The 26,394-nt window shown below is 36.5% G+C and overlaps 4 protein-coding genes and 1 long non-coding RNA gene across 5 annotated transcripts; 2 read left to right on the top strand and 3 right to left on the bottom strand.

Annotated features, from left to right (window-relative positions):
- Positions 1-5,395: 5,395 nt before the first annotated feature.
- On the bottom strand, positions 5,396-9,903 carry LOC114528654 (NACHT, LRR and PYD domains-containing protein 3-like; the record flags this gene model as incomplete). Its single annotated transcript, XM_028550326.1, has 3 exons — positions 7,500-9,903; positions 6,960-7,007; positions 5,396-6,017 (listed from the first exon to the last, which is right to left on the bottom strand). Coding segments are annotated over exons 1-3 (2,874 nt in total), but the record flags the coding sequence as incomplete, so codon positions are not given.
- A 1,690-nt stretch (positions 9,904-11,593) lies between these two features.
- Positions 11,594-12,824, top strand: LOC114528660. The gene is made up of 4 exons (XR_003687520.1): positions 11,594-11,668; positions 11,883-11,939; positions 12,076-12,402; positions 12,517-12,824. It is a non-coding gene; the product is annotated as an uncharacterized LOC114528660 (long non-coding RNA).
- A 2,106-nt stretch (positions 12,825-14,930) lies between these two features.
- Positions 14,931-16,043, bottom strand: LOC114528717 (NLR family CARD domain-containing protein 3-like). The gene has a single exon (XM_028550394.1). It carries the CDS (start codon positions 16,041-16,043, stop codon positions 14,931-14,933), a length of 1,113 nt encoding a protein of 370 aa, XP_028406195.1.
- A 1,597-nt stretch (positions 16,044-17,640) lies between these two features.
- Positions 17,641-21,996, top strand: LOC114528716. The gene is made up of 4 exons (XM_028550393.1): positions 17,641-17,950; positions 18,102-18,152; positions 18,224-18,685; positions 21,545-21,996. The coding sequence occupies exons 1-4, from the start codon at positions 17,641-17,643 to the stop codon at positions 21,994-21,996; spliced, it is 1,275 nt and encodes a 424-aa protein (XP_028406194.1).
- LOC114528655 lies at positions 21,888-25,593 on the bottom strand. Its single transcript, XM_028550327.1, has 10 exons — positions 23,672-25,593; positions 23,496-23,576; positions 23,195-23,381; positions 23,013-23,099; positions 22,823-22,906; positions 22,697-22,729; positions 22,538-22,609; positions 22,392-22,464; positions 22,213-22,284; positions 21,888-22,141 (listed from the first exon to the last, which is right to left on the bottom strand). The coding sequence occupies exons 1-10, from the start codon at positions 25,491-25,493 to the stop codon at positions 21,998-22,000; spliced, it is 2,655 nt and encodes an 884-aa protein (XP_028406128.1). The 5' UTR covers positions 25,494-25,593; the 3' UTR covers positions 21,888-21,997.
- Positions 25,594-26,394: the final 801 nt, after the last annotated feature.

Here is a 26,394-nt window from a genome sequence, read left to right as displayed (position 1 = left end):
GGTAGACAAACCAGGAAACATTGTTTCCTAGCCATGTTTCATGAAGGTAGACAAACCAGGAAACATTGTTTCCTAGCCACGTTTCATGAAGGTGGACAAACCAGGAAACATTGTTTCCTAGCCACGTTTCCTTAAAGTGGACAAACCAGGAAACATTGTTTCCTAGCCATGTTTCATGAAGGTGGACAAACCAGGAAACATTGTTTCCTAGCCACGTTTCCTTAAAGTGGACAAACCAGGAAACATTGTTTCCTAGCCATGTTTCATGAAGATGGACAAACCAGGAAACATTGTTTCCTACTTTATCCAGCAATGTTTTTTCTGATGCTCTGCATGCGCCAGACAATCACGACAGGGCAGGTTTCCCCCCAGTTAATCCCCCCAGTTAATTCCCCCAGTCTAATTCCCCATCCATCTCATCCTCCAACTCACACCCACACAATACTCATTAAAATGCATAACCACATCTCCGCCCCGGCTAAGAGTGTTCCACATCAAACACTCAATAAACACTTGGTAAAAGCGATTGCATCAATGGCTTGCCGCATTGTACTAAGACGTCTGTGAGCACATTCACAAATTCGTGCGGTTTTTTTTTTAAAAATATATACACTAATACACAATGTAAACAATATATCAGGGGGATTACAGAAGGAACTGAATGTTTGTTTAGTAAACACGGGGCATATTATTTGTAACTACCATTCACTAGCTTTCACTTGTAACTTGAAACAATTGAGTAGCTAATTCAACAAGAATACCGAATTTTACTGCGGTATTTTTTCAACTTTACTTCAAAAATATCGTAGTGAGATATTGACAATACGGCTTGTTTTTCTGCCGTCTATAGCTTGGTAATTCTCGTCGACTTTTACACGCACTTTATCAAACAATGAAATTTAAAATACGCCTTGAAATTAAAAAAAACGAATCGCTTTTTACAGCGGATGAATTAAAAGTATGAATATTTAAGAGAGTCCCCCAAGGCGTGTTAAACAGACAGGGCGTTTATCTATGATAGCTTGCTTTTAACACTCATGTCCGCCTTGAATACTTTCGCCCTCGTTCCATGCTTGTTCTTAGGTTTTCCGCCCAACGAGGTTAAGTGGGGCACTAGGCTTTGCGGGCCAGCCCCTTAGAGTCCCAGACCCAATTTTAGGGCCTCTTGAACCCGTCACACGTCGGACGAAAGAACACGACCAATGAGGATCAAGGACGCGGAGCTAATTTGGGAGGCAAATTCAAATCTTAATTTTGGTCATGCCCTAGGCGCATGGCGCATGTAACTACGATTCTTCCACTTTTTTGATGTACCGTTCACGACAAAAGGACGAGAACGTCACATATTTTACAAGCCGGAAAAAACCCGGCTTAAACTTCTCTAAAATGACTTTGAAGAAAAAGACAAGAAGACGAAGTGAGTATAAGAATTAAATGATATTTTATCTGCGTTTACGTCGAAATGATGTGATATTACAATGAGTTAAGTTAGCGTGTTTATTTCTCTTAAAATACCCGCCGTTTATATGCGGTCGTTTCTTGAAATTATTGTCTTATTTCATCGTTATAATGCTTTATAATATTCATTGTTTGATTTGTGTAACTTATTCTTGATTTATCTTCAATTTTAGCCTCGTTAATTCGACGAGAAGGTGTTCATTCAACGCCGACTTTAAAGTCACACCTTGGTAAGCACAAGGTCTATCTTAATAGCTTAGTTTCTCGTTTTGTTTCGTATTTTCTGCCCTAATTTGTTGTAGTAATGTTTTAAAACATCCTAGGATTTATTTGTGTAACTAAAGTTTACTTTATCTTCAATTTTAGGATGTAAAAGAGTGGTCATGAGGCGATGGTATGTGTCGACAGCAGTAAACTTAAATCTTCATAAGATTTCAGAAGAATCTATAATCACTGACGATGATTTACATTGTAATGCGTCCCTAGAGAGCATTCAAAGATGCGCTGAGTGGATTTCTATTGTAGAACGAGGAGCTACGAGTTGTGAAATAACCTGGATTTCCACAAGATTTGGAAAAGAACTATAACCATGCACGGTGACGTTTCGCGTTGAAAAGCGTCATCAGAGAACATTTAACGTCAACAAAATGCCGACAAATGCTTCTGAAGGTCACAAGGTAATTGTTAGTCTGTAGTTGTCCTAATTTTGAAAAAATTTCTGTCAGTTTTAAAGCCATTTCGCTTCGGAGTGCTGCTCAAATTTACGCTCACACGTGCATTTTGTTTCACAGATTTGTGCTGCTAAACCTCGAACAATAAATTCACCGAACCCTAAAGACGACAGAAGCGAAGAGGGACGGATAGAAAAACAACGATGACGTAATCTGATGTCCCTCATTGGTCGAAAGAGGCTGTTGCGCTTGGGGACTTGTCACAATAATACTGCATGATATCAAACACGGTATTTCTGGAAAACGAAAAGAACATTTTCATTCGAAGGGGTCCCTGGTGGTACTCGTTGTATCAAACACCGTCACAAAGGATCGTTTATGGATATAAAGCGACGCCATGCAGCCGGATGAAAGAGGGATCACCCTAGGTATACATTTTTCTTGTTAGCCTGAGTTCAGGCAATGGTTAATTTGGTACCCAGGACTAATGTTGTGTGTGGTATGTGCATGTAAGTTCTGGGTACACAACCTCGGTCAAAACCTGGTGATCAACTACCGCACACTCAGGGACATTCCTTTTCAGGGCGGTTGCTCGTGTGCTATTATTTTCATGTCCTTTAAACACCTAATATACAGATTTCTTGAATATTACCATTGCCTAAAGTCTTCATAGGTTAAGTTCTCTCTCTCTTGCGGGCAGACTTCATTCAATGTTCATTCTTTTTGTCTGCATATTTGGTATCTACAGTTCATGAAAGAATGGTACACGAGCTTCCTGCGCTAAACAGGAAGAGCAGTGAGTTTAGAAAATGCGCTGCAAACACTCACTTCAAATGATCTATCAAAGTTTTTTTTCTCTAGGAAAATGAATTATGTTTTTCTGTTAGAATTCTTTAAATATATGAATGGCTTGATTGCGCAAAACTGCAAGCGAAATATGAACTGAACTAAAAGCTGTAAAATTTGAACGCAAAAAAAAATTTCAAGCAGGCCATTCCTGTACGACAAATTTAAATTAAAGAACTTCAAGTTGTTAAGATATTCAGAGTTATGAAGTTTTGCAAGCGCATTAATTGTGAATGTATAAAAGAAGTGTTGATATGAGATTCTCCGATAAGAAGAAAAGAAGTTTTTTTTCGCATCAATCGCCGCATGCAGCGCGCTAAGCTTTAAAAATTTTTAATCAAATGATCGCCAGGTTTGTGGAGTACTTAAACTTAACGTAAGCAGCTAGGTTTGGGTACAATGCGTAGCACTCAATGATGTGTGCTTCAGGCAGTTTTCCTTTACAAAACTGAGCAACAGCCACGCAATAATCATAAACACTGCACTCGCGTATAAAGTAAAGTCGTGCAGCGCTAAGCAAAGATAAAAGCTTCACGCTATAGCACACACATCATAAAATTGCACCCAAGTGTTCTGATTCAGTGTAATTGGGTTCATATCTTTCAACAATCATTGTTGGAAATACTTTCTTATATCGTTCCCTTCAATACCAAAAAATTAGTCGTGACTGCAAGCTCTTAAAATTCCGGTAATTTTTTTTTGCGTTGCGCGTGCTGCAGGCTTCGGCTGTTTGTTTTAACTGTAAATAATTTTTGATAACAATTCCAAAAAGAATATTTTGCGCCTAGAAGGCAAATGTTTTTTTGACACTTTGTACAAAGCAAAGATCATTCGCTTTAGCATATTCTTTTTTTTGCTCGAGTTTTACTGTCTTTTGTCCATTGTATATCTGTCGGGGTGTAGGTTGAACCATGCACAAGCTGGACAATTGTTTAAAACATATTTTTTGATACTGGTGGCAAATTTCTTTGCAACAACGACAATGCATGTCTCATGGGTTGGTTTGTATGAAGATGATCCAGACCTGGTACCCAAGCTAGCTTGCTTTCCTCAGACGAAATTCATCCCCTTTTAGTTTTTATAATAGGAAGATCTTCGGACGAGGTGGATCGCTAAGACAAAGCATTAATATTAGTAGTAAAAAGTTTATTTTAGCCTAGGCTAGGGGCTGTTTACATGATCCTGGTTAACGAAGCGCAAGATTGCTTTGAGGTATTGAAAATTGAAATAAGTATATAACAAGATCCTGGCAATCCTGTAATAAATCTCCCAGACAATATCATGTGTTTCTTTGCTGTCAAACTGACTCAAACAGTCAAAGTGATCTCACACTTGAATATCAGCTCAGCAGCTTAAAGTTTCTTTCCTGAGACGAAATTTATCCTGTGTTTATATCGGAAGGTCTTTGGTCGAGGTGGATCACAACACAAAGGATTAAAATTAGCTGAAAAAGTTTATTTTAAATACACAATGCTTGCATGTCGTATGTTAAACATACAACTGTTCAGTGAGTTTATTTAAAGAAATCTACCTTACAAATTATTTAAACTACAAAATACAAATCATTAGAATTACAATCATATACAATCAAGAAACTATTTACAAAGCAATAAAAAACCTTGTTAGAAACTACAAACAGTGATTGACTTTTTTAACAATGGCAATGCAAAAATTCCAACATAAATTTCTCATAAACTTCTCATGAACACAGGCAAAATATATTCCACAAAAAACATTTCAAAATAACATTTGCTGTTATAAAAAACCATGAGAGTAAAAATACCAATGTGTTGTGTAAAAAAATATTAATATGATTTGCCTGCAATATACATCTTAACAAAAACATTTGACGTGTTTTACCATAGAAGCCCAGACAAATGAGTCCGCCATTTGACTATACCACTATTGACGTAACTTACTATATTATTGGGAAGGAAGGAAGGAAACTCTCGCTTCAATTTTCAACATATTCACAAATTAAAACACAAATTACTACAATAAAAAAGTTACGTCACTAGTTGTATAGATAAATGGCCGACTCATTTGTCTGGGCTTCCTATGGTTTTACAGGATTGCAGCCATTACGACTTTACATTTAGTAAAAGTTTGCAGTTGTCACTCTTAGCATCAATTAAATATTTAATATCTTCAGTTTTTAAATCATTGCCACTTAAATTTAGTTCAGTAAGTTTACAGTTGACATTCTTCAAAGCATCACTTAAATATTTAACACCTTCAGTTGTTAAATTACTGCGACTTACATTTAGTTCAGTAAGTTTACACTTTTCATTCTTCAAAGCATCACTTAAATATTTAACACCTTCAGCTTTTAAATCATTGTTACTTACATCTAGTTTAGCAAGTTTACAGTTGTCACTCTTCAAAGCATCACTTAAATATTTAGCACCTTCAGTTTTTAAATCATTGCGACTTACATTTAGTTCAGTAAGTTTGCAGTTGTCATTTTTCAAAGCATCACTTAAATATTTAACAACTTCAGTTGTTAAACCAATGCAACTTAAATATAGTTTAGTAAGTTTACAGTTGTCATTCTTCAAAGCATCACCTAAATATTTAGCAGCTTCAGTTTTTAAACCAATGCCACTTAGATATAGTTTAGTAAGTTTACAGTTGTCACTCTTCAAAGCATCACTTAAATATTTAACACCTTCAGTTGTTAAACCACTATTGACACTTACATCTAGTTCAGTAAGTTCACAGTTGTCATTCTCCAGGTCATGGTTATCTTTCTTCAAAAACTCAGCCAATTCACGGATAGTAATGTTCGTCACAGTACAACCAATGATTTGAAGTTTTTTCAAGTTCTTGATGTGGCTTAAAAATTTGAACAAAGCCGTAGATTCTGCTGGTGCAATATTTATGTAGTTCAAAGTAAATGTTTCATGATCATCCCCAGACGCAAACGACGAAATCATTTTCATGACGCGATCTTCTTGCATTTCCCAAACACTTTTTATCACGAGTAAACCTTTGTCATTACTCTCGTCAATACGTCGTTTCTTTGGCATCCAGTCTTGAAATCTAGATTAAGATATTTTAAGAGAAAATTTCAGAAGTTTAGGATTATATTTCACTGAAGAGAACTTCGTAGTATTAAATGGCCATTTTATCAGAGAAAATTAATTCACAGCGTGAAAACGACAACAACACAGACAAGTGATTTTGCTTTTCGAAACTACAAAAATATGAATTTCTTAAAAAATATATCAATTTTATGACCGTTTTTTTCTTCAGAACGACGTTAAAATGTTTTTTTCCCCGTTTTTTCCAGCTGCCTAAAATTGAAGGTTTTCGACTTCGCATGTACGAAACAAAAATTATTTTAAATTCGTAGTAAAATATTAACTCATATTATAGAATTACGGCAACAAAACGTCACTTAAATGATTTAAATATATCCATTCAGGTAATTCCAGCTTTCCCTTCTTTCTTTTTAATAATCTTGAATAGTTTTTCAAAGGTTTTTTTGTTGGTTTTTAACTGAGTTTTCTCCTCATCTTCGCGGGTCATGAAAAATGTCAGGAAAAATGAGCCGCAGCCGAGTGTCACGTGAATCACTGATTAGCCAATCATATCGCTTCAAACCACCTCAACTGACACGTGCTTGTCCTATAATGAATATTTCATTGTACAGCATGCAAAACTATTGACTAGGAAACTGCACTGGAATCAATCAAAGTCATCAAAAGTTATAATTTCATTTAAACATCTTAAAACAGTTATAATTATGTTAATAATTGTGTGAATAAAAAATAAGTACAGCAACAACCTTTCACAGAATTGGCTAATCAGAATTTTTTGTATGCAACAGGCAGAAGTTTTATCAACCTTGGAAAATCCCCAAGGAAAATGTTTTCTTGAGGTATAAATCCATATAATAAATTAATGCATTACACAGAAATAATTTATTGCTATAATCACAGCTATAATGCAATATGCCTATAAATTATAACAAATTTATACCTTTTGCATATACGCTTGATCACTTTATTGTCTTTATACTTTGCTAACCTGATAAAATTATATGTGAGAATTGATTTAGTACAAATACAAAAAGGTATATCCATATTTTTTTGCTTTAAAAATACAAGAAATACTTTCCAAATTCGAAAGTGAAAGTTGCTATCTTAATCATAAGCAGTATTTCCAACTACACACACCCATAACTAATTATACTGACCCTATTTGATTACAGATATGATAAACACAATTAAAAAACCCCAGCCTTCATTAATTACCATATTAAAGAACACCAAAATTTCCATTTCTCATAACCAAAAGCATTTCTATCTGTGCATGGGAAAACTAATACCATGTGTATTGGTTATATGCACAGTTTTTGCTCCATCAACCAGGGACTTCATCAGGGCAATACAATGATGAATAGATAATATAAAAAGATTCCCTCACATACAAATAACTATCAAATTGAGTTGTGACTATACAATATAACTGGCTACTGTATTACTTTTTTTAACTAATTTGAGGAAAATTGAGACATACCTTAACTCCCTCATCCTATCTCCAAGTAACCCAGCTACAAACTGGATCACCAAATGCCACCTGGGTTCATCAATGTGATCAGATAAAAATGATTCAACATTTCTAATATCATCAACCACATATAGTGCTGTCAGAAACTCTTGAATTGTAAGATGAAGGAAAGAAAAGATGTACTGATTTTCATCTTCCAACTGATTAAATACACCAGAATCTGCTAAGTTATCCATAAATTCATCACTGCTATCAAACTGAAAAACTAGCTGGTTGTCTTCCATCCCTTGCTTTGCAATTTCTTTCAGTTTGTCTAAGTTGTTTTGAAGCTGCTTTGGAAGTTTTGCAGTCAGATAATCCTTTGGGACTGGTTTATTCACATCATATTTTGAATTGTGATTGAACAGCAAAATCCTTATAGCTCTTTTGTACAGTTCAGTCATTGTTTTAGGAATCCTGCAGTAGCTTTTATTCTTCTCATGTTGACCAAAATCAATGCTCTCGTATAATGTCAAGCACACTATATAGGAGTTGACTGGTATGTAACAGAAGCTTAAAAGTTCTGGTGAACTCTTGATTACTTGCCACATCTCTGAACTTCTTGTGTCATCATCGCAAAACATCTTAACATACTTTTCTATTTGTTCTTCATTAAAACCCAGTATCTCCACTTTCCGATGAAACTTTAGAGACTGATAAATATCTTCTGCTGTAGGTCGAGATGTGATTAACACAGTAGCTCCAGGCAATAGTTTGCCTTCCACCAGCTGTTTAAGGATAAGAAACATATGACACATTTTGTCTGGGCTGTTTATGATCTTTTCATCAGTTAAAAACTTTTTGTCAACTTTAAGTTCATCTAAGCCATCAAAAACAAGAATCACATTACTTGGGTTTCTGCAAATATATTCGTAGATGGTCATGTTGCAATCAGCTGGCATAACAGAACCATGAACTTGACTTAACATTATTTTAAGACTTGTTTCTCCGGTGTTAAAATCACGTAATTGGATCAATAGTACAATTCTTCCATGCCAGAATTTTTCTACGCGTTTTTTATACTCCTGAAAAATTTTTCTTGTCAGTAAAGTTTTTCCAATTCCAGGTCTGCCCATTACAAGAACAGTTCTAGGTTGTTTCTTACCAGCTTCTGCTGCTTGAAATAATTCTGCTGTACTCTTAAACACTTTTGCATTAGGGAGTTTTTCTAAACGAGCTTCATAAATCTCATGTCTATCTTCATATCTTCTCCTGGAATTATAGGTTGTTTCTCTTCCATCGTGAATCATAACATTGATATAGATCTCCTCCAGTTCTCGATCTGACAAACGTTTCCCTCCAAAGATCGCAGTCAGGTCAAATAAATTTTTAGATTGGATTGATGGAATTATTTCGTTTATTTCTAGGATTGTTTTGGTTCGTTTTCGTAAAAGGTACAAGCTAATGAACTCATGATCAGTATGGAAAGTTGGTCTCTTCAATGCCGACCACAACAGATAAACAATCTCAACGAGTGTCACTGCATCGACGAGAAAATTTATCGTGATAAAGCCGACAACAACTTGTTGTTTCTTGCCAGCCATTGAATAAGTGCAGTCCACAAATGAAGAATTCGTATTTGGTCGTGTGACGTTCTCATGGGAAGTACTAGTTGTTGTTTTCATATTGGGCAAAGGACATTGAAAATGGGTCGGAAAATTGGACGAGGTTAAGAGAACTGCTGAGAATATTGTCAGTGGTATTATACGACAAACGATCAAATGGATTATGTAAGCCATAAATACAAAATAACGACGATTACTACCTCGATAGACTTCCCGTGTGGCTGGCGATTCTTCAGACTGTAGTGGCTGGCTTTCTTCTACGCCCTCGTTCGTCGTTGTGTTTGGATTATTTGCGAAGATGTCGACTCTATGTTTCACCAGGTAACCGTAGACAACGGTCAACACAACGACAAGTCCAAAACGTATCACAATCTGGACATTGAGAGATAACGAAGGGAGGAATTCTTGGGCATATTGAAGACGACATTGTGTTTCAATGTACTTCCCCTTGAATAAAGAGCTCGTGAGGTCACATTCCAAACTTGATTTCGACTCGTAATCACTCGCGATTCCAATTAGAGCAACACCAGTTGCTACAAACAAAGCAAGAACTACTGAACTGTAGGTATTGTAACAATTACGAGGAATCAGTTTTAAGCAAGCATCCATGTCGGTAATTTACTAATTTTGCCAGAAGATTAGATTTGATCACATGACGACCACCCTGCTGTTATTTTGCACCAACACCCTTTTTAATTTCACCCTCCAGTTCTTCCAGTTCTCAATCTCGTAGATCACGAGATTGTCATGTGATTATGAACCTTAAAGGTCTGTTCACACGATCCAATACACGATCCAATTTTCTAAGATATAATTCACTTCTGATGGATGTTTTATAGTCTGTTGTCTTGTAATGTATATCAGCAGCAAATCCACTGAAGCCAATGCAGTGCTGCTTTATCAATAACAAACTATAATTCATACGTCAGAAGTGAATTGGATCTATCAAAATTGGATCGTGTGAACAGACGTTAAGAATGACGTTCACGGCACACGGCTAACAGCAAACTGCAAATTTCAAATCATATTTTGAGGCCAACTGTTAGCTGTTCGAAGTTTGGTCAATTTGTCGATGAAAACTGAAGCATGAATTAGCTACTTGGCGGGCAAAAACTTGTGAAGTTTGCCCCCAAAAGCGATTTGAAATTTGCCGTTTGCTGTTAGTCGTGTGTCGTAAACGTACGAGGTTAGGGCACTGTGAGCTGTGGGTTGAGCCCGGGTGGCACCGCACGATCTCCTCGTGAACCATGACCAGCATGCAACAGGTGCTGTGGAGCCACAGATGTGTGGAGTGCAGAGGTCATAGTTTGAGTTTGACAGACTAGTTCCCAGAGCTCATCCACTGCGCCGCGATTCATCTTGGTTTTTCCTTTCGATTATTTTTCATTTGGCAAAAAAATAGTGCGTGTGGTTTGGACTAAATATTGTACTGTTTGAAACAATGGTTACAGAATGAATTATAATTTCACTAAACTGCGCAGTGTCGCCCAGTGTTCATGAGAAGAAAGACTGAAGGCACTTGGTAAACTTTCTTTTAACTAAAATGGTTTTGCATGAGAACCTTGAATCAACTGTATGATTCAGTCTCTGGGTTCAATTCCCAGAACACTATTTACCAACGAGATAACCAAATTACTACCCCATTGAACTGAAATAGTTTTCAAGGGCTTAACCAGCCAGTTTTCACTTCAACCGTAAACGGAAATATGTCTACAAGCTCGTTTAGATTAGTGTTTGCCCAATTCTTCTCTGTGATCATAATGAAAACATATTGTTCTGTTCGAATCCACAAGTCTAAAACATATCACAATCTGGACATTGAGAGATAACGAAGGGAGGAATTCTTGGGCATATTGAAGACGACATTGTGTTTCAATGTACTTCCCCTTGAATAAAGAGCTCGTGAGGTCACATTCCAGACTTGTATTCGACTCGTAATCACTCGCAAACATCACTTACCACTTGCAAGAACTTTGCATTCACCACTATACCGAGAGCTTTGAGGTCAAAAACACGACCAATTTTAGAGCAATTGAAAAACCACTACAACCCTTGACCATTTTTTGATATTTTTGAATACTGAAGAGAGTCCCCACAAGGCGTGTTAAACAGGCAAAACTTTATGTATGATAGCTTGCTTTTAACACTCGTGTTCCTGAATACTTTCGGCCGGCACAGTGTCTCACCCATCGAAGGAAAGTAAGCCCTCGTCCCATGCTTGTTCTTAGGTTTTCCGCTTAAACAGGTTGAGTGGGACACTAGGCTTTTTGGGCGAGCCTCATAAAGTTCCCCACCTAATTTAAGGGCCAGTTATACGCCCGTTACTTTCCGTGCTCGTCCGTCGGACGAAAGAATACGACCAATGAGGATCAAGGACGCGGAGCTGATTTGGGAGGCAAATTCGAATTTTAATTTTGGTCATGCCCTAGGCGCATGTCGCATGTGACTACGATTCTTCCACTTTTTTGATGTACCGTTCACGACAAAAGGACGAGAACGTCACATATTTTACGAGGAAAAAACCCTGCTTAAACTTCTCTAAAATGACTTTGAAGAAAAAGACAAGAAGACGAAGTGAGTATAAGAATCAAATGATATTTTATCTGTGTTTTCGTCGAAATGATGTGATATTACAATGAGTTAAGTTAGCGTGTTTATTTCTCTTAAAATACCGGCCGTTTATTTGCGGTCGTTTCTTGAAATTATTGTCTTATTTCATCGTTATAATGCTTTACAATATTCGTTGTTTGATTTGTGTAACTTATTCTTGATTTATCTTCAATTTCAGCTTCGTTAATTCGACGAGAACGTGTTCATTCAACGCCGACTTTAAAGTCACACCTTGGTAAGCACAAGGTCTATCTTAATAGCTTAGTTTCTCGTTTTGTTTCGTATTTTCTGCCCTAATTTGTTGTAGTAATGTTTTAAAACATCCTAGGATTTATTTGTGCAACTAAAGTTTACTTTATCTTCAATTTCAGGATGTAAAATTCGACAATCTCGATAAAGTGGTCATGAGGCGATGGTATGTGTCGACAGCAGTAAACTTAAATCTTCATAAGATTTCAGAAGAATCTATAATCACTGACGATGATTTACATTGTAATGCGTCCCTAGAGAGCATTCAAAGATGCGCTGAGTGGATGTCTATTGTAGAACGAGGAGCTACGAGTTGTGAAATAACCTGAACTTCCACAAGATTTGGAAAAGAACTAGAACCATGCACGGTGACGTTTCGCGTTGAAAGGCGTTATCAGAGAGCATTTAACGTCAACAAAATGCCGACAAATGCTTCTGAAGGTCACAAGGTAATTGTTAGTCTGTAGTTGTCCTAATTTTGAAAACATTTCTGTCAGTTTTAAAGCTATTTCGCTTCGGGGTGCTGCTCAAATTTACGCTCACACGTGCCTTTTGTTTCACAGATTTGTGCTGCTAAACCTCGAACAATAAATTCACCGAACCCTAAAGACGACAGAAGCGAAGAGGGACGGATTAAAAAACAACCATGACGTAATCGGATGTCCAGCATCGGTCGAAAGAGGTTGTTGCGCTTGAGGACTTGTCACAATAATACTGCATGATATCAAACACGGTATTTCTGGAAAACGAAATGAACATTTTCATTCGAAGGGGTCCCTGGTGGTACTCGTTGTATCAAGCACCGTCACAAAGGATCGTTTATGGATATAAAGCGACGCCATGCAGCCGGATGAAAGAGGGATCACCCTAGGTATACATTTTTCTTGTTATCCTGAGTTCAGGCAATGGTTAATTTGGTACCCAGGACTAATGTTGTGTGTGGTATGTGCATGTAAGTTCTGGGTACACAACCTCGGTCAAAACCTGGTGATCAACTACCGCACACTCAGGGACATTCCTTTTCAGGGCGCTTGCTCGTGTGCTATTATTTTCATGTCCTTTAAACACCTAATATACACATTTCTTGAATATTACCATTGCCTAAAGTCTTCACAGGTTAAGTTCTCTCTCTCTTGCGGGCAGACTTCATTCAATGTTCATTCTTTTTGTCTGCATATTTGGTATCTACAGTTCATGAAAGAATGGTACACGAGCTTCCTGCGCTAAACAGGAAGAGTTTGTGGAGTATTTTCATGTGTTTCTTCGTCGACGGGCAACTGATTTGAAAAACGAGACTTTGTTCTTAAACATGGCGAACTTTGAAAAGTCTCTGCGGTTTAAGCTCGTGAATGGCCGTCTTAGTAACGTGGTATTGTGTTTCCATCATGTTTCCATTCTGCGCGGTTTCCGTGAAGTTGTCAAACATTAGCTTGGTCGAACTTAAACTTAACGTAAGCAGCTAGGTTTAGGTACAATGCGTAGCACTCAATGATGTGTGCTTCGGGCAGTTTTCCTTTACAAAGCTGAACAACAGCCACGCAATAATCATAAACACTGCACTCGCGTATAAAGTAAAGTCGTGCAGCGCTCAGCAAAGATAAAAGCTTCACGCTATAGCACACACATCATAAAATTGCACCCAAGTGTTCTGATTCAGTGTAATTGGGTTCATATCTTTCAATAATCATTGTTGGAAATACTTTCTTATATCGTTCCCTTCAATACAAAAAAATTAGTCGCGACTGCAAGCTCTTAAAATTCAGGGCTTTTTTTGGGTTCCGCGTGCTGCAGGCTTGGCGTTTGTTTTAATTGTAAATAATTTTTGATAACAATTCCAAAAAGAATATTTTGCGCCTAGAAGGCAAATGTTTTTCAGACACTTTTTACAAAGCAAAGATCATTCGCTTTAGCATATTCCTTTTTTTTGCTCTAGTTTTACTGTTTTTTGTCCATTGTATATCTGTCGGGGTGTAGGTTGAACCATGCACGAGCTGGACAATTGTTTAAAACATATTTTTTGATACTGGTGGTAAATTTCTTTGTAACAACGACAATGCATGTCTCATGGGTTGGTTTGTATGAAGATGATCCAGACCTGGTACCCAAGCTAGCTTGCTTTCCTCAGACGAAATTCATCCCCTTTTTATAATAGGAAGATCTTCGGACGAGGTGGATCGCTAAGACAAAGCATTAATATTAGTAGTAAAAAGTTTATTTTAGGCTAGGCTAGGGGCTGTTTACATGATCCTGGTTAACGAAGCGCAAGATTGCTTTGAGGTATTGAAAATTGAAATAAGTATATAACAAGATCCTGGCAATCCTGTAATAAATCTCCCAGACAATATCATGTGTTTCTTTGCTGTCAAACTGACTCAAACAGTCAAAGTTATCTCACACTTGAATATCCGCTCAGCAGCTTAAAGTTTCTTTCCTGAGACGAAATTTATCCTGTGTTTATATCGGAAGGTCTTTGGTCGAGATGGATCACAACACAAAGGATTAAAATTAGCTGTAAAAAGTTTATTTTAAATAAACAATGCTTGCATGTCGTATGTATAACATACAACTGTTCAGCGAATTTATTTAAAGAAATCTACCTTACAAATTATTTAAACTACAAAATACAAATTATTAGAATTACAATCATATACAATCAAGAAACTATTTACAAAGCAATGAAAACCTTTCTAGAAACTACAAACACTGATTGACTTTTCAAATAATGGTAATGGAAACTGATTTATTAAATTTGTTGGTAAAATATTCCAACATAAATTTTTCATAAACTTCTCATCAACACAGGCAAAATATATTCCACAAAAAACATTTCAAATAACATTTGCTCGTATAAAAATCTATGAGAGTAAAATAACCAATGTGTTGTGTAAAAAAATATTAATATGATTTGCCTGCAATATACAGCTTAGGAAAAACATTTGACGCGTTTTACAGGATTGCAGCCATTACGACTTTACATTTAGTAAATCAGTTTGCAGTTGCCACTCTTAGCATCACTTAAATATTCAATATCTTCAGTTGTTAAATCTTTGTTTCTTACATCTAGTTTAGTAAGTTTACAGTTGTCATTCTTCAAAGCATGACTTAAATATTTAACACCTTCAGTTTTCAAATTATTATAACTTACATATAGTTCAGTAAGTTTACAGTTGTCATTCTGCAATGCATCACTTAAATATTTAACACCTTCAGTTCTTAAATCATTGCCACTTACATCTAGTTTAGTAAGTTTACAGTTGTCACTCTTCAAAGCATCACTTAAATATTTAGCACCTTCAGTTTTTATATCATTGTCACTTACATATAGTTCAGTGAGTTTACAGTTGTCATTCTTCAAAGCATCACTTAAATATTTAACACCTTCAGTTCTTAAATGATTGTAACTTACATCTAGTTTAGTAAGTTTACAGTTGTCATTCTTCAAAGCATCACTTAAATATTTAACACCTTCAGTTTTTATATCATTGCCCCTTACATATAGTTCAGTAAGTTTACAGTTGTCATTCTTCAAAGCATCACTTAAATATTTAACATGTTCAGTTGTTAAATCATTGCCACTTACATCTAGTTCAGTAAGTTTACAGTTGTCATTCTTCAAAGCATAACTTAAATATTTAACATCTTCAGTTGTTAAAACATTGTTTCTTACATCTAGTTTAGTAAGTTTACAGTTGTCATTCTTCAAAGCATAACTTAAATATTTAACACCTTCAGTTGTTAAACCTCTATTGTCACTTACATGTAGTACAATAAGTTCACAGTTGTCATTCTCCAGGCCATGGTTATCTTTCTTCAAAAACTCAGCCAATTCACGGATAGTAATGTTCGTCACAGTACAATCAATCATTTGAAGCTTTTTCAAGTTCTTGATGTGGCTTAGAAATTTGAACAAAGCCGTAGATTCTGCTGGTGCAATATTTGATCCAAACAAAGTAAATGTTTCATCATCATCCTCAGACGCAAACGACGAAATCATTTTCATGACGCGATCTTCTTGCATTTCCCAAACACTTTTTATCACCAGTAAACCTTTGTCATTTATACTCTTGTCAATACATCCTTTCTTTGGCATCCAGTCTTGAAATCTAGATTAAGATATTTTAAGAGAAAATTTCAGAAGTTTAGGATTATATTTCACTGAAGAGAACTTCATAGTATTAAATGGCCATTTTATCAGAGAAAATTAATTCACAACGTAAAAACGACAACAACACAGACAAGTGATTTTGTTTTTTGTACAAACCAAACTACAAAAATATCAATTTCCTAAAAATATATAAATTTTGTGACCATTTTTTTTCTTCAGAACGACGTTAAAATGTTTTTCCCCCGTTATTTCCAGCTGTCAAAAATTGAAGGTTTTCGACTTCGCATGTACGAAACAAAAACTATTTTAAATTCGTAGTAAAATATTACCTCGTATTATAGAATTACGGCAACAAAACGTGTTCGTTTTTAACTCAGTTTTCTCCTCATCTTCGCGGGTAATGAAAAATGTCAGGGAAAAATGAGCCGCAGCCGAGTGTCACGTGAATCACTGATTAGCCAATCATATCGCTTCAAACCACCTCAACTGACACGTGCTTGTCCTATAATGAATATTTCATAATTTCATTGTACAGCATGCAAAACTATTGACTAGGAAACTGCACTGGAATCAATCAAAGTCATCAAAAGTTATAATTTCATTTAAACATCTTATAACAGTTATAATTATGTTAATAATTGTGTGAATAAAAAATAAGTACAGCAACAACCTTTCACAGAATTGGCTAATCAGAATTATTTGTATGCAACAGGCAGAATTTTATCGAACTTGCAAAATCCCCAAGGAAAATGTTTTCTTGAGGGTAATTGATGCATCATCACACAGAAATAATTTATCAGCCTATTGCTATAATGCAATATGCCTATAAATTGTAACAAATTTATACCTTTTGCATATACGTTCAATCACTTCATTCAGTTCATTGTCTTCATGCTCTGCTGACCTGATAAAAAAATTATGTGATAACTGATTTAGTACAAACACAAAAAGGTATATCCATATTTTTTTTCCTTTGAAAAATACAAGAAATACTTTCCAAAGTGAAAGTTATCTTACTCAGTCAGTATTTCCAACTACACATGTACCCAGACCTAATTATACTGGCTCTATTTGATTACAGATATGATAAACACAATACACCTTTTACGCAATGAAAAGCACGTGTAGTATCACGTGACATTTATATGTAAACAAAGCGTGATGTTCGGACAATGATAGCGCGCGCAATATTTAAATATCGAACTATGGTTGCCACAAAAAGATGTGCTTGGGGTACGTGCAAAAACGACTCTCGTTACCCTGAACGTATGCAAAAAAATGTAGAAGGTGATCCTGTGACATTTTTCCACTTTCCTGGAGCGAAGAGATGTCCAGAAAGGAGAAAACGGTGGATTGAAGCATGTAAACGTGGCGACTCATTCAATTGTAACAAGGATAGTTACGTTTGCAGTGTTCACTTTGTGGGTGAAAATGGGCCCACAAAAGAAAACCCTGATCCTATATCTGCAACAACAAGTAAAGAAAAGGTTAGTAACAACAATATTATCTTAAGTATGATGAGATTTTAGCCCACATTTCGTGTTTATTATCGACTGTTTGTTTACATACGCAGCAGCGCATGATGAACCGTAAACGAAAAATCCCTGTTGCCAGACAGAAGCCCGTGAAGAAACCTCGTCGAAGTGATGTAAAATCTGCTGCAAATTCGCTGCTAATGCTAGCCCAAGCACCGACGAATTGTTGCAAGACCGACACCGAACTTAATGTCGCTGAGATATTGTTGTCGTTTAGTGCAAATAGTGCTGCGACTGTTGGCCCTTGCAGCAATCTGTGCAGCGACAAATCCAACAACGAAGATCATCCTAGCATCGACGAAACTTCTAACGTAGAAACGTTTGTAGACGACAAGATTGAACAATCAGTTGTTTGTAGTACGCAGGTGAGCTGATAAAAGCAGTACTGAATGTTTTGCGCGTGAATTTCGGTGATAGTGTTCACATTTATGTTTAGACCAACGTTGAGCTTTGTCATTTGAACCCATATCAAGACAAAATGTTGGTAGACAGTGCTGAGATGCATAAGCATCTTTTCTAGCTAAAGTGGACGATCCAAAGAAAACGATGCACTATACAGGTGAGTAGTTCGTTTTGTTTTAAAACAAGCTGTGTGACGTGATTTATTACAACTATTTATTGTCTTTGCAGGCATGAGCAAGGAATGCCTTGATACGATTTTTAATGAAATCTTAAAACAAAAAGCAAAACGAATTCACTATTGGAGGGGTAAAAAGAGAACGAAGTTGACGACCAGCCATAGTATGTATATCAAGAAGAAGTATGATATGTGCAAACTCACAACCAGGGAACAGTTTCTGTTCACATTAATAAGGTTGAGAAGGAATGTCAGTATTGAAATGTTAAGTGGTATATTTGGCATTTCTAATGGGACTGGTAGCCGGATTTTTGTAACCTGGATTCTCTTCATGAGTAAGGAACTAAAATGTTTTGTGCCCTTCTCAACGTTAAATGATTTGCAAGGGATTGAATTTCCAACGGCACTTCGAGGTATAAAGAACCTCAGAGCTATCATTGATTGCACTGAATTCTATGTAGAGAAACCTTCGAGACCACACTGCCAAAGAACCACCTACAGCCAGTACAAGTCCTAGGCCGTAGGATGAGCATCCAAAAGATGCAATTCCGTTGCACCCCTCGTGGAACTACATAATTTTCACATGAATCAATAGATAAAAACTTACTTTATCAGAATCCGTCGCTCCCCAAGTGAAACAGGTGCACAATTGGGAAAAAAATCCCTCCAAAGTTTGCTATATTCGCGCTTCGAAATATTCCAACCGCCATTGTTTTAGTAGCAAACACGCATGCGCATGTCAGCCAAACTCGCACTGCGCACGCGCAGACAGGAAAAATGGATTTTCCCTGTGGGTTTTCCCCGATTTCCCGTGTAAAAATAACAAAATAAAATCACGGAATAAAGATCAAACCTTGTAATATTAACGAATAAATACACACACATTAAATATTGTTAAAACACATTGTACATTTTGCTTGCTCATATGCTAAATCACTTCAATTCATTGGCTATTGTTTCAAAATACCGTTTTAACGTATAATTCTACTTATTAACAACTTAATTCAATAAAAAATTGTGAGGTAAAAAACCCACCTGTATCAAACAGGATGGAGAATATATAAATATACATACAACTCACACAATCAAGAAACAAGTTAAATATTTCGCTTAAATATAGCCTTGGAATGCTATCCCGTTTCTGTAACTCAGTACTTGCACTTTGTTCCCTTTGAATGATAATGCCCCCAGTGATGTGAGTTGTCCCTTTGCCAGATCTAGTTTCTTCTGAGAAATCATCATTATCCCATGCAAGAGAAGTTGGAACATCACTAACAAAGCCTGGAGGAATAGCAGAATCATTGGATATATTCATCTGTGCAAGGGCAGTTTCATGGCACAATACAAATGAGTGTGACATGCAATGTCCAAAGCCACTCAATAGAGAAATCACTGAGGCTGAACCTGTCAGTTGTCTAAGTGCCATGGCAAGTGCTATGCTCTTGGGCGTAGGATTCCTTCCCCCAGATGCTAAATTCACAAGGTCTTGTACAATTGATGTTAGTTTGGCATTGTTCTTGCCCTCAATTGGCACGTACTCACTTAAAGTTGGAATCCACAAGTCCAAGCCGAGACATTAAAAAGTTCACATGGAACCACTTTTTGTACATTATCCATTGTCAAATCAGATGCCAATAGTGGCCAAGGAAGATTCAGTTTTGGTATATCTTGGACCTTTTGGCGAAGAATCAATGCAGCATTGTATAGAATTTGTAACTCATTGACTCTAGAATTTTCCTCAGTTTCTGTGTTGGAATTCAGATCATCATCATCAATGGTACCGGTATAGCTCTCTTCATCAAAGTCTTCATCGTTGTTTTCTGACTTGTTTGACATATGTTCCTCAACCAATTCGGAAGAATCCAAATTTTCCACATATACAATCTCACTAACATTTCTCATTTTCGGTACTTAGAACACAAGTTGGGGATAACTTTTCATCAGTTGTTGCTTGAGTTTAAAAGCTCTATATTTAGATGCATCCACATTCTCGGTGTCCTTAGCAATGATAACAAATTTCTCCAGCAAATCTTTCATATACCTTATTTGCTTATTTACAATGACCTCAGTCTCGATTACTTTCTTACAGAAGACATCATAAGACTTCTCGTACACTGATGTAGATCTTTCAGTCTCCAATTGCTTCTTTGTCTTCTGGTGAGAAATTTTGTATAATTGCAGTAGCAAACTTTGTGATAGGGGACTTCCAGTGCTACACAGTCTTTCCCCCGGATTTGCACAAGTATCCGTTCATCATTCTTTCTCACGGCAGCTGTACGTAGAAGACCAGCATCAATTATTTCTGCCAACATGAGTGGGGTTCTTTTTCTCTTCTTAGTTACCTGGTGTGAACAAAACTATTAAACTAAATATCTGCTAATAACACAGTTGGATGTTTGTAGCATTAAAAACTACTTTACCCTAAATAAACTTAATTGACCACAATTCAAGATATTTTTAAAAACCAAACTCGAGAATGCTGTGCTACTAGTACACATTGCACTATTGCACAGTATATTATATCTATCAAAATGACCATACCTTGTCTAGTGAGAACCAAGAGGCGTCTCTCTCCACAAACAATACATATCTCTGGACTCGTTTTCTTTTAGGCAAGGTCTTATTAACGCCTGCGACTGATTGGCGTGTAATTTTTTCGTCTTGGTTCTATTGGTTCCACTTCCACATGTAGTTCTTCGGTAGAAGTTACAGTTTTAGAGCTAGTTCCTTCTCCTTTTTTCTTTTCGCTGTTGTCTACGGATATTCTCTTCATCAGAAAATCTCTTCCAGCATTTCATACGATGGTACCATTCTAAGTTAATGCTGTCAGGGTTCTTCTCCTGTTCTCCATGTATGAATTGACAGATCCGTCATCGATGTTCTCGTACGATTTCTTAGCTATTTCAGCTTGTTGACATTTAAGTTTGGCCCATTTAGACCTACACTCAAGACATTTCTTAAGCCCTTGGCGTGTAACTTTGCAAAGTTGCTCCGTAACGCCAACAAAATGAATAAAACATGAGGATATTCGAGTTTTATAAATATTTTCAGCCATGATTGTTTTGCATAACTAAGCGTGTTTCCACTTCGAAGCATGTGCGTGCTTATGCGCGTGCGCAGTGCGAGTTTGGCTGACAAGCGCATGCGTATTTGCTACTAAAACAATGGCGGTTCGAATATTTCGAAGCGCGAATATATAAAACTTTGGAGGGATTGTTCTCCCAATTGTGCACCTGTTTCGCTTGGGGAACAACGGATTCTGATAAAGTAAATTTTTATCTATTGATTCATGTGAAAATTATGTAGTTCCACGAGGGGTGCAACGGAATCCGTTTTCTAAGCATCTTTTGGATGCTCATCCTACGGCCTATCCACCAATACCTTCAAGTTGTTGATCTCAATGTCTCCTTTACCTCATCTTAATTTTGTTTCAAGACTCTTCACTGGCAGTATTAGTGATAAAGAAATCGTAAAAGAAAGTGGTTTTTTGGATCATCTTGAAGCAGGTGATGTGGTGATGGCCGACAAAGGTTTTAATATTCAAGACCTGCTAGCACTCAAAGAAGCAAAGCTTTTGGCCCCACCTCTTTTAAGGAAAGGAAATGTGTCTGCTGTAACATCAACTCAAACTCGACGTGTGGCCACAATAAGAGTACATATTGAAAGAATGATCAGAAAACTAAAATGTTTTACTATTCTGAAAGGTGCTTTCCCTTTAACAATGAAGCCTCATGTAAACTCAATAATTGCTGTTTGTGCTGCATTAGTAAATTTGCAGCCCAGTTGTATAAACAAGGAGGAAGAATACTGTAGACTTGAGCTGTAAATTATTTTCTATGTTTTGCCAATAAACTCAGTCCTGTAAGTTGGTTTCTAATCCTGGTTCTATTTTCTTCAGCTTCATCTTCTGTGAACCAACAATGAGTCAATTTGACATACTCATCAGGATTTTCCTCATATTTTTCAATGTCCTGTAATTAGAGAAAGCACTTTTTGTAGAGTAATAGAAAACTATTCAATTGACATATTGAATACCATTTACCTTTTCAAAGCTACTGAGAAACATTGCTATGTAAATCCCACAGTTGTTAGTATGAGGATCCTGCCTTGGAACCTATATATAATAGACAAAAAATGGTTGCATCTAAAAGAACACTGAACAGAGGTTAAACCTAATACACTTTGGAAATACAAGATATATAGCACATATATATCACAAACCTTTAGAACATGGCATTTCAAACTTGTGCATCTATTGGGATTCCCTGATATATTAGACATATGATCTAAATAACTATATAAAAAGAAGACACATGAATACAATATTAATTGCATGTGCACAACTATATTGGCCTCAACAAACCCACCTGATTAAATACTTCATTTCAGCTCTTTTGCTAGAAATTTCCCAGGATAAAGAGTCCAAAAAAAGCACATGCCTGTAAAATGTAATGCAATACAACATTATTAATTATAAGTAATTAACACTTAATTACAGACAAAAAATATAATACTGCACATAATACCATGGGGTTATGATGGCTAGTAACCAGTGTAGCCTGCAAGTAAATGAATATATAGTTCATTTAGGATAGAACAATTTTCTATTGTGGATTACATTTAAATTAAGTAATCATCAGGTTGTTTCATACCTCCTGTTGATTGGAATTACTATGTAGTCATTTTTCAAAATATCTGCCTTGAAAAATGGTTGGGCTGATAGGATTCGTTCAGACCTACATTACATAAAACATAATCTGATACCAGATAGACATGTATATGCATGGTCATGACCAATTTAATAATAAATACTTGTGCATGCATGCAGTAATTGAGAAATACCTGCTTGTTGCTTTTCTTACATCTTGTTCCCCACAAAGAACAGAATAAAAAAGAGAATCGATGACTGGGAATGGACAAGCAAGTTCTCTACAATAAGAAGTGTTTTTTTTGTGATATTAATTTAACCAGTTCTGTGTATGAATTTTACATGAAGTGAATATCACAAGCTTTTATACACTTACTCAAATAAGACAGTTACAACTGTGTCATTAAGCATCATTCCTGGCTCGAGGGTTGTAATATCTTGCTCATACACTTCAATACCGTGAAATTTGAATGATGTTGTTGTAGTGGAATTGTTCCCATCACAATCCATAACTTGCATATTGCAAGGTTCATTGCAAGGTAATTGGGTTACCATAGGGGAAACTAAATAAATATAGATAACATAGAATGTATTTGTGATCACTTAGTTAGTAAACCACTATCTAGCTGAACAACTAATTGTAATTTAATTAAGCACAGTGCACTGCACTGACTCACCTGAATGCCCATTGTTGTTTGTAACTCTAGGTGCAGTTTCTTTGTTTGTATCTAGATTGTCCCCAGTTACTGTGTTAGCAACTAGACAAGCAACAGAACAAACATATATTTCACAATTTGAAATACAATCTGAAATTGTAACTCTGTGATATATATTGACAAATAAACATAATTACCATTCAAGTTTGAGTCTGCCATCATACAAGGGAGAACTTCTGCTTTCCAAAATGCTTCCAACTGATTGCAAACATGGTCCATAAATGCAGCATCATATGATACTGGCAGAACAAAAATTCCTTGACTTGTCCAAACAACAAAGTCACAATGAAAAAGCTCAGAAACAAACATTTGTGCCTGGATCTGGTGATAGTATGCACTGCTTTTGGTAAGACAGAAGGTCTTATCTTTTTCAATACCACCAATTTCTGGTGTCAAAAACGCTTTTTTGGGATGCATATCTTTGTGCTTCCATGGACATTTATATTCGACAACAACATCTGGACAATTACTGGAACACTGGCATGTCTTTATGTTGTCGAGACTGGCACCAAGAAATTTTCTCTTCTTTGAAATGAGAAAGCCTTTAGACACTAACTTTATATTGTGGTGTTTGTGCCTTTCAACTCGTAAGTAAGCATCCCTTGCACTTGTCTCATGAACTAACCCCCATGTTAATGAGTTGTGTGGTTGTTGTGGCAGAACAATGTTTGGTGGTACTTTGGGATTTGTAATCATGTTTACCAGACAGCTGACATCTGTCTTCTTTGGTCTGTTCTTTTCAATAGTTGCCTGTCTGGTAACAACACGCTTAACTTTCGATGCTGAAATGAAACCAGCTTTTTCACAATACCATTCTTTGCACTGGAACTGTTTTACCGTAGCCTGGTTGATATCATCAATCTCCTTGTCTGTGAATGATAACTTTTGAAACACTAAATCTTCTGTGGCATGCTTGTTGCTTTCCATGCAAATAGAAATTTTACGTTTCATGATCCCATCACTTGAACTGGTACCACTTGTACTCTTGTCACCATTTTCAATGGTCAATAGTGTTGGAGATTTCTTTGGTGCGCAGTATCGTTTCTGGAGTACTGGCAGAATGGCAGGACGTTGTTTCATTAGTTTCATCAATCCGGTAAGTCTTCTCAGCTTTCTTTTCTTTATGGGCTTTTGGTCCTTATGAGCTCTTACGTCCACGTCAATGTTTTGAGAATATGCGTGGTCCCTCTTCCTCAGTTTGTACGAAGGTAATTTTGGTTTTTCAATCACTAGGTCAGATACTTCGCATGCTTTCGTACTAGCGCTAGCTTTCTTGACCCACACACAACTGCCACTTGTCACGCTATCTTTACTTCGCGTGTTCAGCACCTCTTCCAGCGAATACATGGCGGCCCCGATGTGTTTACATCCCCCATCACGGCCTCCTTTGCACATACACTTCGCCTTCAAAACGCTACCTCGGTTGGGACCATGACCTTCCAAGATAAACCAAAGATCGTAGCAAGGTTTTCCATCATCAGTTTTCACCTTCATAGCTGGTCGCACCTTAGCTACATAGACATGAAGCCTTTCATTGTTCAATGTTTTAGTCATTAACGATTCTACATGGCCATCTTCAAATAGACTGTAGTCGTCGAAGGATTTGTACGCAGCTAGACCTTGCTTATCGTACGCAGTCGAATGGAAAATCAAATAGTTGAATATGTCGTACAAACCGAAAGATGGAGAGTCGATGAAGTTATTCATCACAGACATTTTAAAGGGGTTTTCGATTTCCATATCATTAATAATCAAACGTTCATCGCTTGCAGCACCATTCTTTCGATCGTTTGTTAAGGTTGGAAGTAGAGGAATACACATTCTTTCAACCGCAGCAGCTATTTTGATCAGCGTAATTTTATCATAGCCATTTACACTGACTCCTCTTGCAAGTAGAAAATTTTTAATTTGAACTACGGTCATCTTTTTAAAGACATCGGACTCGCGAGTAGCATCCATAATCCGGACAAAGCACTAACGAAACAACTTTTTACTTTATATATGAATATTATGCGAATATATATTCAGGCTTTCTATACGATTTAAATATTGCGCGCGTTTTCATTGTCCGAACATTACGCTTTGTTTACATATAAATGTCACGTGATACTACACGTGCTTTTCATTGCGTAAAAGGTGTATTAAAAAATCCCAGCATTTATTATTTATCACATTAAAAAAATTGAAATCACCAAAAAGGTTGAAAACCTCAAAATTTGCACTTCTCATATCCAAATGCATTTCTATCTGTGCATGGGAAAACTAATACCATGTGTATTGGTTGTATGCAGAGTTTTTGGTCCATCAACCAGGGGCTTCATCAGTGCAATACAATGATGAATAGATAATATAAAAAGATTCCTTCAGATACATATGGGTATCAAATTGAGTTGTGATTATACAATACAACTGGCTACTGTATTACTTTTTTTAAATAATTTGAAGAAAAATGAGACATACCTTAACTCCCTCATCCTATCTCCAAGTAACCCAGCTACAAACTGGATCACCAAATGCCACCTGGGTTCATCAATGTGTTTAGACAAGAATGATTCAACATTTCTAATATCATCAACCACAAATAGTGCAGTCAGAAACTCTTGAATTGTAAGATGAAGGAAAGAAAAGATGTACTGATTTTCTTCTTCTAACTGATTAAATACACCAGAATCTGCCAAGTCAGCCATAAATCCATCACTGCTATCAAACTGAAAAACTAGCTGGTTGTCTTCCATCCCTTGCTTTGCAATTTTTTTCAGTTTGTCTAAGATGTTTTGAAGCTGCTCTGGAAGTTTTGCAGTCAGATAATCTTTTGGGACTGGTTTATTCAAGTATTTTGAATTGTGTTTGAACAGCAAAA

The sequence above is a fragment of the Dendronephthya gigantea genome, unplaced genomic scaffold, assembly GCF_004324835.1.
Source record: "Dendronephthya gigantea isolate DGI-Jeju-01 unplaced genomic scaffold, DenGig_1.0 000051F, whole genome shotgun sequence".
Lineage (NCBI taxonomy): Eukaryota > Metazoa > Cnidaria > Anthozoa > Malacalcyonacea > Nephtheidae > Dendronephthya > Dendronephthya gigantea.
This window is presented reverse-complemented; position numbering and strand designations above follow the sequence as displayed.

What these genes read in the sequence shown, in the direction of transcription:
- LOC114528717 (XM_028550394.1), bottom strand. Translation starts at nt 16,043, where the DNA reads ATGCCAAAGAAAGGATGTATTGACAAGAGTATAAATGACAAAGGTTTA.
- LOC114528655 (XM_028550327.1), bottom strand. Translation starts at nt 25,493, where the DNA reads ATGGATGCTACTCGCGAGTCCGATGTCTTTAAAAAGATGACCGTAGTT. An exon ending in GTTGTAACTGTCTTATTTGA is followed by an intron (nt 23,100 to 23,194) that starts GTAAGTGTATAA and finishes TTCTTATTGTAG; the next exon opens with AGAACTTGCTTGTCCATTCC. An exon ending in GTAAGAAAAGCAACAAGCAG is followed by an intron (nt 22,907 to 23,012) that starts GTATTTCTCAAT and finishes TATGTAATGTAG; the next exon opens with GTCTGAACGAATCCTATCAG.
- LOC114528716 (XM_028550393.1), top strand. Translation starts at nt 17,641, where the DNA reads ATGAACCGTAAACGAAAAATCCCTGTTGCCAGACAGAAGCCCGTGAAG. An exon ending in TGAACAATCAGTTGTTTGTA is followed by an intron (nt 17,951 to 18,101) that starts GTACGCAGGTGA and finishes GAGATGCATAAG; the next exon opens with CATCTTTTCTAGCTAAAGTG. An exon ending in GAAAACGATGCACTATACAG is followed by an intron (nt 18,153 to 18,223) that starts GTGAGTAGTTCG and finishes TTGTCTTTGCAG; the next exon opens with GCATGAGCAAGGAATGCCTT.